Genomic DNA, 12,618 nt, shown 5'->3' with positions numbered 1-12,618 from the left:
CAGGCAAGCAACCCCATTGATCATATCGATACAATCCCATGTTCTCGCCTCTGCTCTCATTTACTGCATTAAGATAACAATGTTTCAAACTGCTGTGTGCTGCGGTAGTTGAACCCTTATCCTCTGCATGACCTGTCATTGCCATAGTAACTAGATGAAACCCACTAGCGTGTGTAGGAGTTGATTGAGCCATATATGTGTTTCCTACCTTGCTATGCCTGTTATGCTTAGAGTTGTGTCAGGTCTGGTTCATCTGGGTGATGGGCTAGAGTGAAATGATTATGTCGGTAATGTGAGGAATGTGTTGAACATGATTTGTTAAAGGTATCAATGAGAGGCCATGTAGGAGTACATGGTGGGTTGTTTCATTGAGGCCGTCCCTAAGAACTGAGATCTATATGTGTAATTTAAGAATCAGCTACTACCATACATTGGGCCCGAAACCAATGGACCCTCTCGGCTTCTTAACCACCCTAGTACTCTGTCCAGGAGTTGCAATTAGTTTCTGATGTTTGTAGGTTATGTGTTGGCGGCCGTGCGTAGCGCTGACCCTAGGGCTGGGCTATGTTGCGGTAGATACACCGTGGCACGGTGTACCGATTCACCCGTTTGGTGTCTCGGGAACCCTGTTCACATCGTTCGGGGCCGTATGTGGAAACCTCGGCCGGACTCCCTACGGATGGAACCTGGATAGGCGATAAACCTGGACTAGAGACTTGAGTGTTTAGGTAGGCCGTGGCCGACACCCTCGTTGGGCTTCCGCTTGAAGGTTGCCGAGTGCATGTCGTGTAAACGACGATAAATGGTGGGAGCATGTATGAAGAAGTACACCCCTGCAGGGTTAACATCATCTATTCGAATAGGCGCGCCCGTGATAAAGGACTACTTGGTTGCCTATACAGTTCATAGACAAGTTAATGGATACTACTAAAAGACTCAAGATAAGTGTGAGTACCAAGGATGGCCCTCTCGTAGGATGACGAGGGAGGATCCCCGGTGGAGTATTGTGTAGGTGATTAGTGGACTCGTGTGCGAAAACTATTTTACTAGTGGTGTCTCGTAGGATAGCTTAGCCAAGAGTCAAAGCTAGCTTGTTGTAATAACTCCACCACCTTCTTGAGAATGAGCATGTGTAGTAGGTTCTGCTGTAAGACTTGCTGAGTACCTTTGTACTCATGTTTGCTTTAATTACTGTTTTCAGACGACAACATCGCCCCCTCTGATGGGTTTTATGTAGATCTCGACGTCGATGAGTGACTTGCCACCCAGGTGGTGATCCTGGCCATGGAGGGCCCTATGTAGATAGACATGCTTCGAGAAGTCTTCTTTCTTTCTAGTGTCTGTACTTAGACTATTTGCTTCCGCATGTGCTTGTATGCTTGTATGACTTGAGTGTCGGGTCATGTGACCCCTACTTGTATGAACATGTTATGTATGGCTCTCTGGAGCCTATAAATAAAGTACTTGAGTTGTAGAGTTTTGTTGTGATGCCATGTTGTATTTGCACATATTGAGCATATTGTGTGTATGATTGAAATGCTTGATATGTGTGGGATCCGACAATCTAGTTGTTTATCCTTGGCAGCCTCTCTTATGGGGAAATGTAGTCTAGTGCTCATTGAGCCATAGTAGTCCGCTACAGCCCGGTTCACCGGAGTCCTGCTAGCCCAGCATATGGACAAACCGCACTACAAATCATTAATTGCTATTTTCCTGCGCATAGATGTGCTTCCACATCATCTAAATTTTCACAACCATTGAGTTTACTGGCTTGGTCAACTAACATTCGTATGTTTCAAACATGAGAGTCTCTCTACCTTTGCAACACGCATAGCTGATTTTAAATGCCATCACATTTAATTTATGACACAATCAACTTTTTATACAGTTTTTTTGTTTCTGCATAGCAGAACTTAAATCATGAGGATGAATTCATATTGTATAAAATATTTAGAAATCAACTATCAAATCATCATGGCAACGCACAGGGTATCATCTAGTAAATGTTAGCATGCAGTGTCGGGAATGTATTTAAATAACAAGTTAGGGACATATTTGGAACAAATCCAATTGCAAAGAAACAAATTAAGAGAAATGTTGATTCATGTCCATGTGTATCAAGAAAATTGTGGAAAGCTAAATCAAGACCGTAGATTACATTTGTTTCTGAAAAATGTTATGCCCATTTTTCTAATCTAGTTCCAGTAAAGTGAAAAGAAACTTACTTAGGATAGAAAAGATAGTTTTGATGAAAAGAAGTTGAGATCAAATGCAAATGCAAAACAAAGATAGAATCGTAAGCTTAATCGGGACAAATTTACAATTGAAGATAACCCAAATTCAGTATACTATTGGAATAAAAAATAAACCAAAATGCAGCAAAAAAATTAGTCCAATATGTGACAAGAAAGTCAAAATTTATGGGAAAGTAATTTCCAGATTAATTTGAGGGAGACCAACAACATACATGAATGTAAATCAAGAGTGATCCGAGATTTTATGTTGTAGTTATGCCCTTGCCATCATCGAGGGCAGAGGGACCGGACACCACCACCTACAATAGATATGAATGCAAAAATTGTTGTCATGGCACCTCCATATCCTTTTTATTATCATCATCTTGAACTCTGGCTATCGATGGATCCACCTCGATCACCTTTCCTCTCCCAATCCACCTAGCATCAGGAATACCCTCCGCCGCTTCCAGCGGGCCATGAGAGGGGGTGCGAATGGACGACAACGAATGATGCGACCTAATGTGAAAAAAACCAACACTAGACCCATCTAATCTTTCATCAAATAGGAGACCTTATGGAGGAAAAGTGAAGCTAGCTCACCGTCGAGGACGTACTTTAGTCGGTGGTGTCTACCATTGCGAAGGGGGGGTGAGGGAGGGCGGAGACACTATTTTGCAGAAACAAACTATGAAAAGTGAATATAACTACCCAACCCCCTTCACACCCCCCCTTCAGGACGCGGGGCGGGGGGGGGGGGTGTTGTGCCCACGTTTCGCATGACAATAATGGATATAGTATTCTTGGGTTCTAATTTGGAAAATTTTACTTGTACATTCCGAAAAAATGAGAAAATTATACATGCATAATGTGAAAAAACTATTTGTCATAAAATATGCTCATTTTATGGGCCACGTAAAATGTTGTGCTCGCATAGGTGCTACAGTAGTCATTCTCTCCTCTATTTTAGTATAGTTCATAGATCGCAATAGTTAGCACAAATTTTGCACTAACTCTTGTTGTGCTCTCCTTTTGTGTAGTCTCTATAAAAGTTTATCTCTTTTGCATTTGACCATCTGTTCAAATAGCCATTCGAAAATTCAAGAGATTGTGCCAAAAAGGGCATTTCTTTCTTTCTGAAATGGAGGCAAGGCTCTGCCTCGTTCCAATAAATACATGGAAAAATCGGTTTGTGTCGCTACCGAATTTGGATATTTTGTGTCGCTACCGAATTTGGATATTTGATGAATGCCACTAAAACTTCATGAATTTAGTATGTGCACTATTGCTTGCATATAAATTAGTTGCATGTCCATGTGCGTTGTCTACATGAATTCCAGTTTTTTGACCTGTTTGCTCCTCTCTGGACCAACCACTTGGCCACGTAAATCATGACCACAAGAAGACTTGTTTGGCCGCTTTAGATGTGGGACCCATCACTTTTCCACTTCAACCACAGCGAAAAGGAGACTCATTTGACCGTTCCTCCCTTTGTGGGGCCCATCATTGACTGGACAACACACGAACATTCTATTTTGCCTGATTCCAATGCCACGCCGACGTATGCATGTAGCCTCGTGCATTGAATTCTAGTGACCGTCGTGCTTTCCACATGCGTTGCTTGACATACCAACTGCCTATAACACTAAAAAAATGACACTCCATGATGATGAATGTTTCTCACAGTGGGTCAAGTTTTCTGTCAACCATGTACATTTGTGACGGTTTTATGATAGAGTCGAGATAGTTATACATGTGACGTCGAAGATGTATTCCATGATAATAATCACTTTATCATCATGGAAGTGTCCAATTCCATGATGATAAATGGCGCATCAAGGGAGTATTTTCGTCAAAGGTAAGTGACACATGGCAGCCATCATAACGGGTCGCTATTAAGCTATCAGGTCCAGGTTCTAGATCCGATACTCATTAATAGCCTTGATCAATGATGATGTTCTACATGTCGGCTTCTCTTTTGCCAAAGAATCCACGTGTCAGCTCTTCCTTTTGAAAAGTGCCGCCATTCAATGGACGATATGCGTCTATGAAACGACAATATGTGGCACGGCTCAATAGTGGCACGTTAGTAAAAAAAAGGTCGGCTCGGTCAAAGGCCTGCTTAAGGCCCACTTGACTTAGTCAAAAGTTGGCGGGTTGGCCCATTATAGGCATGTTAATGGACTGCTTGCATATAGCCCATTTAAGGCCCGAGTTCCATGTCCTGTTAGGACCTGTATGGATTCATCCCATTAGGGGCATGTGGACCATCTAATACAGTTTCAATCTGTTGATACTTCGGGCCCATGTGTTACCCGTGACATCTTTCGGCCCATATGTGGCCAGCTGTATCTCTCGGCCTTTAATGGCCCATGGTGCTTCTGGCCTATCTAGAACCCGTAATAGCTTTTGATCCATTAACGACCCATACTCTGTGTTAGCCGTTTTCGGCCTGTTTTCGGCATCTGGTATCTTTTGGCCCGTTAAGAGACCGTGTCATCTTGGGCCTATTCCCGACCCTTGAGAACTTCTCATCGAGTAACGCCTATTCTGCCACTAGGCATTTTCAGCATGTGGTTCCATTCGGACCATTAAAGGCCCATGAAGCCTTTGGGTCATTTTCATGCATGTAGTGATTTTCGGTCTGGTATGTGTTTTGGCCCATGTTATGTTTTGGGCCTTTTGATGTACGAGGTCATTCGACCCATTTGTGGCCCATGGTTACTACAACCCATATGTGGCACATGGTTACTATGACCCGTATATGGCCCACGGTTATTATAGCTCATTAATGGTTGGCGGGACGTCCGATCCATTAGCGGACTATGGAAACCAAACTGCGGTAAATAAACAAATAATAAACAAGCACTTTACGCTAGGCTATAACAGTTATTACACAGATTACATCTACTGGGCATCACAGTTTGCCACTAGTGCAAATAAACGCAACAACAAAACAACGGATTACATACACTAGGCATTAAAGTTGGCCATGAGTGTAAATAAATACGGCAACAAAATAAGTCCAGAACTGAAACCACTTCAACACGGCTTAAGAAATGTTATCTCGGGTATCCACCATGCCGGCAATCAACTTAGCAAGATGATGAACTTTCACTTGTTTGGCGCTAAATCCTCCAACACTTGCTATTGCACCAGAAAGTATGCATCTGATTTCTCAGGGCCTTCCTAGGTGATTCACCTTCTTTTCGGAGCACAGCTGAACGATGGCTTTCCTCTTGGAGTTGATACTCAAGAAGTCAAATTGATTCAGGTGGCGAGTTCATAGAGCTTGTGCCAGCAGTAGTGGCTATTATCTCAAACACTACATCAAGACATTACTTTGGGGTTGTCTCACTATCCTCGTGGTAGTTTTCCTTAACTATCTACATTATCAGCTTTATTGTAGACAAATGGGGTTATCTCACTATCTTGAACCTTATCTACATCATTTGATTTACCATTGCATAATGGGGTGGTCTTCTCCAATATTCTCTCAGCATTATAAAAGAGGAACAAGTAGACATATAACATGTTTTACATGTATATGCAACTCATTTTAGTAAACAAGATCATTAGTAAGGTGGACAGGATTATAATAACATGTATTTTATTGTAAAATATATAATAACAATATGAAACGAACATATATCTATGTACTAGGGTCATTGTATTGTCTATTCCTTCCCATTTTATGTGAGAGACTATACAAGGCCTTTTTGTGAGAAGTTAACACTTCCAACAACCACTTTATAGAAACGAAGTTTTTGTTGATGCTCAAATTAGGTGCAAGTTGACATCCAACAACAAATCTTGCAATGCTCAAATTGATATTTAGGATCTTAAAAAGCAACTTGAACAAAGCAAGATCAAGAGGCATCACAAAGAGGAGCATGAAGAACTGACTTCTTGTAGCCTCCACGGTCGGAATCCAAGATGGTTGGTCTTGAGAAGGAGGTGGATAATTTGGAGGCTAAGAGTGTAGCATGTACAAGGACGTTAGAGCTTAGGAAGAAGCAGTATGCTCATTTGCTACACCATTGGTGTCTGCATGTGTAGGTTGGATTTCCTTTAAAAATCAAGCGCCCATGTTGGCATATTGACTATTGAGTATTTACCTTTATCTATTGGAGAACAAATGAATAATAGTAGCCAAGAGTTGATTTTCACCCATTATATCTCTGCTTCAAGATGGTTTGCAAGATGCAGATTCTCATGATGAGACTGTACTACTTCGATTTACAGAAGAACATAGATTGCTGCTAGTCTCATATTTTTTTGCATGATGGTTTGTGCTTGATTCTAGACATATGTAATCTTAGTGTTGCACTTCATATTGATTTTTATTTTTATCCATTACTAATTTGCATGATTACTTATGCTTTAGACATTCATTTATGATTTATTTTGCGCTTGCACTTGATGATAACGCACTAATTTGCTGCAAATATATTCAAATCCCTTGTTCATATACCAACTGATATGTAAACTAACTTCCTGTGTAGTGTCATATTTATAGACATCCTTATCATTCTATTGAAAAAATGGATGGGCATAGCAACGCGCGCTATCATGGTCTAGTAGTAACAATAATGGAGCAACTGCTTGGGTGTAGGTATAGTGGGTCAGGCATTTGGTACTTCAACTAGATTGAAGTTGGATGGAGAACTTCGTGCAATTTATAGATCATTTTCTATTGCCACATGCATGAAGAAAACATATGCATCCAGCAAATACAAAATGAAAATTATACACCCGCTTTATCTTCTTGAAAAATCATTTAGTAATTCACAAATAGATATGTAGGTTGTGTCTCGTGTGAGTACAATGTGTGTATGTGCTCATTGTAATCTAATGGACTAGAACCTTTTGGCATGGCTACATCTTACCATTAGCCAAATTTCATAATGTAGAATCGTCATATTTCACCCGCAAAAAACTCATCATATTTAAACCATATATAGTTACAGAATTACATGTCGTAAAGGACCTTGTATTCAAGGGAAGAAGCAAGCTCAGTAGTTTGTGGACATGAACTGGTGGTGGAAATTGGAGGCTGGGTATATGAACCTCTTAGTAGGCCATTGGCAATGCCTTTGTATGTAGTTTCTGTGGGATGGAAGCCATCCCATGATGCATATTTTTGTGGGTCATCGCATACCTTGTAGTCTCCATGCCCACATCCTGCAGTTGCGGACACACCGTATGGCCCTCCTCCACCGCAACAAGCCATCAAAGGATCCTCTATCCCTGAACAATGGTAAATGCAATGCAGAATGAGGGTCAAAAAAAAGAATGTTACACTTGATGGGTATGTATGTTTTTCTAGGAGCTATAAAGAATTTTGTCAACTTTGCCAATTAGCTTGTTAAATGGTCAACCGAAGAGGCAACATATGGATACATATGGAATATGTTCTCTTTGAAAAGACACCAGAGACTGGTATGTTAGTTGGCAAGTATTTTTCTTGTGTCATACCAAATTGTTCGTGAGAAGAGAAGATCTCCATGGCAGCTCCATAGTAATCAGCATAGATGATCACCACACCATGATGAAGCTTTCGCAAATTTTCCAACTCATCCACAAGAAGTTTGTTGTGGTACTGTGCGAACTCGTTCATCCAACGGATGCAACCCGTCTCTGGTTCATAATCTTCCATCTTGTCACTCTTGTATGTTGTGAGGTAGGCTGGGATGCACCCAATTGGAAGGTTGCCGGGAACTAGCAACGTTTTGGCACCTAGCTCAACCAGTTCCTGCAAACTCAATTCATTGTGCATTATTATCTATGTACGTCTGCACTATTTCTCAAGTTGGGACTCAATAGTAGCACCGGCGATAACAATAACAATAGCGCAAGCAATTCAGAATGACTCACGGCGATAGTAGAAGAGATTTTGGCAATGATACTTGGCGTGAAGGTGTGAATCTTCTCAAAGGGCACCCCATAGAAAAGAGGTAGGTTGTAATCATTGCCCCCGATTTCACCAACCAGGAAGAGAGATTTGCTCACCATGTCCATGCAATCTATTTCATTTATAAATGTGGTATTGAATCAGTATGTAAATATAACATCTAGTTTAAAAGTAGTGTTCAGGAAGTACTAAAAACATTCTACAGCATTGAAGACAACATAGTTTGCAAGAACAGTTCTGACAAAGTGTCAAACACTTAAGTAAGTATTCTACAATAGTGCAACAGTATAAAGGCTCAAATCAAGTTTACCACTAATATTTTTTAGCACATTAGAGTGTAATCTGGAAGTTTAATCTTGGATAGCAAATTGATTTATTTCTAGTGTTATTGTATCACCACTTCCACAAATCATGTCACAGGAAATATTTCATATTTTCCAACTTCTACCCGCAAAGCTATATCTCCTTTGGAACAAACACCAAAGTTTTAGTGGTGTCTCTGCTGAAATTTCTACTTTGTGACTACAACTCAGTAGGCATGTTCCATAATGACTGAAATACGGAGATATGGAATGTGTGGCTACTTGCATTCAATTGAAACCATCAGTTGATCATCACAAGAACATGAATACAACATATACTTCTTACCGATGAATTGTTGTGCCTATATCATTGTTCATAGTACAGTTTCTCTTTTGAAGTATAATTGTGTTCTATTTTATCATGGAGCAAGTAAGAACATATGACCCTTCATTGGTTATGGTCTCTTCGCTTCTTTCTTCCAAGCAATTTGAGTACTCCCTCCATCAGGGTCTATGAAACTTGTGTGTGCTTTTAGGTCATCAATTTGACTAACCGAATATGCGCTATATGTCATCAAATATGTGTTACACGAATAAAGTTTTTAAACATATACTTTTTGTTACATATAACACATATTTGGTTAGTCAAATTGAGGACCTGGAAGCATGTGCATGCCCAATAATATTGAACAAAGGGAGTATTCCCCTTCCAGCATTCTTGGAACAACAACACCTTTGCAACATTTTTGCAAGAATTCCCTTTTCCCTTTTCTAGATCGACAAACACGTAGTTGAGAACTTTAATAGATACTCACCACTTTCGCCTTAAGTTATGAACTATGGTTTAGAGCAAAATTATTCTTCCCTCTATGTATTTTAAGTAAACGATTTGCTAAGTACTGCCTCTAGTAGTTATCTAAATGATGTTATATTTCTTTACAGAGGGAGTATTTCCTAGTCAGCATGCAACCATTAAATCTTACATGGAAATTCATGCATATTTTTGTGTGTTTTTAGGAAGAATAAGTATTGTGTGAGGTGTTGGATTCTAACCTACAACTTGGTACTCAGTTTCTTGATTTTCGTTGTTGTTGTTTTGTCAGCATGTTATTGCACTGAAAACGCATCCATTACGCCATTGTTGTTGTGCAACCAGAGCATCCAATTTGGAAAACAGACGTTAGAGGTTACCAAACAACCTGGAAATAAATTAGCAAGTAGGTATATGCACCGAATACGTCCACTTGTTGCACTTTGTTCTCCTAACAGCCTTTTTGGGAACTTATTATTATCTTGTTGCACATTTTTTTTCTGCAACTGTTGTTCACACATGACAGGTTGTTAGAAGTTTTTAACTATTTTGTTTACTCGGTGCATTTCATTGTTTTTCTTAATATTCAATTATTTAATTTTTTGGTCATTGATTAACTTTTCAAAGTATTATATCTGGTTACATATATATCAAAACATTCTCTTTTTTGATGTAACTTGGGTAGTGATTAGCATCAACAAAACAAAGTCAATGATGAAAAATCGAGCCAACGGCCAGTCTATAGGTTAGGTTCCGTGAGGTGAAGTCGATACTCCATAGTGGACTAGTGGTGGTGTTGAGCGAGGACAGAGATGCTGTGAGCCAACGTACAAAGTGGTATTGTGGGCAGTGGGCAGGGTGTGCTCAACGAGGCAAAGTTGATGGTGATGCGAAGCGTCCAAAGATGTACTCCCTCCATCGAAATATAGAGGATAATACATATTTTAAGGTGGTCTTTGACCATTCATAAGATTAATGAGATGTATGATGCAAAAATTATATCTTTAGAAACTCCTTTCACATACGAATTTGATGGCATACTTTATGTAACATGCATGACATATATTACTGCTCTAATATATTTTTTGAAGGCATTACTGCTCTAATTCGTGGTCAGAGGTAACATAAAAAAACGTATTAGGCCATGTATATTTGGATGGAGTGAGTACTAGAGTTGCATAGTTGAATAATAAGTTTCAAAATAAAATGTATAATTAGAGGTTTTAGAGAAGAAAAATGAAAAGTCACCTAGAAGCACTTGCTCCAGGTTCAAAGATAATTCTCTGGATATATTAAGAGTCCAGAAAAAATAGATATATAAAAAATTTCAAGTTTTTTGTGTGCTTGCAAAAGTTACGTGAAAAGAATGCCCAATAGTTCTCGAGCATAAAAGAATATTTTCTCTTCGGGGCAAAAGGTATTCTACTATTAAAAGTTACAAGCATATAAAAGACATAAACTATATTTGCCCTTGTTTTCCAAATACACTAGAATATAATTTTTATGAATTACTGTATATATCTCCGAAGCACATGCTGCAAAGAACCATTTTGTGTAACATTTTTAATCTGAAAGTGCACACTCTCTCAATAGATTGATGAAAAACGTTTGGTTGCTTGTACTACCTCTATTACAAGCGTACACGAGATTTAACAATAACCTTTAATTGGACTAATAATATACTGCCTCCATCCCAAAGTAAATGTCTCTGATTTAGTACAACAGCGATATTTATTTTAGGACAAAAGGAGTATAGGTTTTGTGACTTAAAAATTATATCATTGAATGTTTTAATACGAATTCAACGGTATAAATTTTATCGCACGTTACTGCTGTTTTATTGGTTAAACTTGATTGTGAAAATAGCGTGCGCGCCTTATTTGATGGAGGGAATACTGAAATTACTAGTACTAGTAAGTAACTGAGGCTTAAGGTCCATGTCAAAGCGGAAAAGAGAAGGGGCCGAATTATCATACCGGCGACGTCGCCGGGGCAGAGCAGGCCGAGGAGGTCGCGGAACCACCCCATTTCCATGTCAAGGTGCACCGTGTCAGCCCGAAACGCGGGCACCCCATTCTCCCAGAAGAAGTCCGGGCTCAGAGCCGTGGCGCCGCCCACGGCGAAGTTAGCCCCGCCGGCAAAGTCCTCCGCGCTCCGCCCGCTCAGGTACGGCGGCACGAACGGCAACCCCAGCGCCTCCGCTGCGCCCACACAGATTTCAAGTTAGTATACATACTCTTGCTACCAAGCTGGCTGGCCGATGGATCCAGCGAGGCGGTTGGTTGTTGTGCCGTACCGATGAAGTCGACGATGAGGCGGCCGTTGGAGAATCGGCCGGTGGCTCTGTGGAAGTAGGTCTCGCCGTAGGGCAGCCTGGTCGCGGCCTCGTAGGAGTCGTTGCCGTAGAGGTAGAGCAAGTTTCCCGTGTCCGCCAGCGAGTCCCCGAAGCTGAACACCCGCGGGTAGCACGCCGGGTCCGCCCGCGCCTGCGCCTGCGCCGCCGCCAGTAGCAGGAGCGCCGCCGCCATCGCCGTCATGGTCCTCATGGAGGCAGAGGAAGGTATCTCTTTCTCCCCGGTGGCCCGTGGGAATGTGGGAGTGGACGGGGAATGGCTCCACGGGGCGCCAAGGGGAAGAAGACGACGCGACGTTTTTCACCAACCAAACTCGCTTTCGCGGGGCCATCTGCGGCTGCGATCTTCACCGGCCACTGCCAGATGATGCGGACAGCGCCTCAAATTATCAGTGCGCCTCAAATGATTTCGGGTTGGGACGGTAGGTAGGGCCTGGCTGAAGTCAATGGCTTCTGTGTCATCCATGGAGTGATTTTTTGGGGGAGCATCATCCATTTTTTATGAGAGAGAGAGGATGGATAATGAGCACCACGATAAAGAAGCCACACGCTTCGCTCGTTCCTAAATTGTTTATATGAGATGAGATTCAAAGCCGGACACACGCGGCGGGCAGATACGAGACAGGTGCACATGGTCTTCCACTTTATCACACTGCGCGGGAAAATTTTACTCTTTTTTTTTGAATTCGGACTCATGTGAACTCGTGCCAAAAAGCGGAACTGCCACTTGATGTATGAGAATTTTATATCCCTTGTAATTTAATTTTATTTGTAATTCTATCCCTTGTAATTCCATATACTACGAACGCGTTTATCCGGCGAACATTCGTTGCGGGCGATTGCCAGCGAACGCCCCACTTGCCATGTCAAAATAACTAAAATTGCCATGCGTTTTTGAGAGAAATGCCATGTATGAAAGGTGAAATTGTCATTATAGGAAAGAATTGCCAGTGATTATTTAAAAAAAATGCCATCCAACGTGAACTGGATCCAATGATTGGCCG

At 41.1% G+C, this 12,618-nt stretch overlaps 1 protein-coding gene across 1 annotated transcript; it reads right to left on the bottom strand.

Moving 5' to 3' along the window:
- Positions 1-6,997: 6,997 nt before the first annotated feature.
- On the bottom strand, positions 6,998-11,921 carry LOC123061610 (GDSL esterase/lipase At1g28600). The gene is made up of 5 exons (XM_044484787.1): positions 11,558-11,921; positions 11,238-11,462; positions 8,112-8,260; positions 7,713-7,989; positions 6,998-7,484 (listed from the first exon to the last, which is right to left on the bottom strand). Exons 1-5 carry the CDS (start codon positions 11,805-11,807, stop codon positions 7,207-7,209), a joined length of 1,179 nt encoding a protein of 392 aa, XP_044340722.1. The 5' UTR covers positions 11,808-11,921; the 3' UTR covers positions 6,998-7,206.
- Positions 11,922-12,618: the final 697 nt, after the last annotated feature.

The sequence above is a fragment of the Triticum aestivum genome, chromosome 3A (genome assembly GCF_018294505.1).
Source record: "Triticum aestivum cultivar Chinese Spring chromosome 3A, IWGSC CS RefSeq v2.1, whole genome shotgun sequence".
NCBI classification, from domain to species: Eukaryota; Viridiplantae; Streptophyta; class Magnoliopsida; order Poales; family Poaceae; genus Triticum; species Triticum aestivum.
Note: the sequence above shows the minus strand (reverse complement) of the source record. Positions and strands in the feature narration are given on the sequence as shown.

Coding starts and splice junctions, on each gene's coding strand:
- LOC123061610 (XM_044484787.1), bottom strand. CDS start 11,807: ATGAGGACCATGACGGCGATGGCGGCGGCGCTCCTGCTACTGGCGGCG. Junction 11,463..11,557: donor CCTCATCGTCGACTTCATCG/GTACGGCACAAC, acceptor GTGTGGGCGCAG/CGGAGGCGCTGGGGTTGCCG. Junction 7,990..8,111: donor AAATCTCTTCTACTATCGCC/GTGAGTCATTCT, acceptor TTGAGTTTGCAG/GAACTGGTTGAGCTAGGTGC.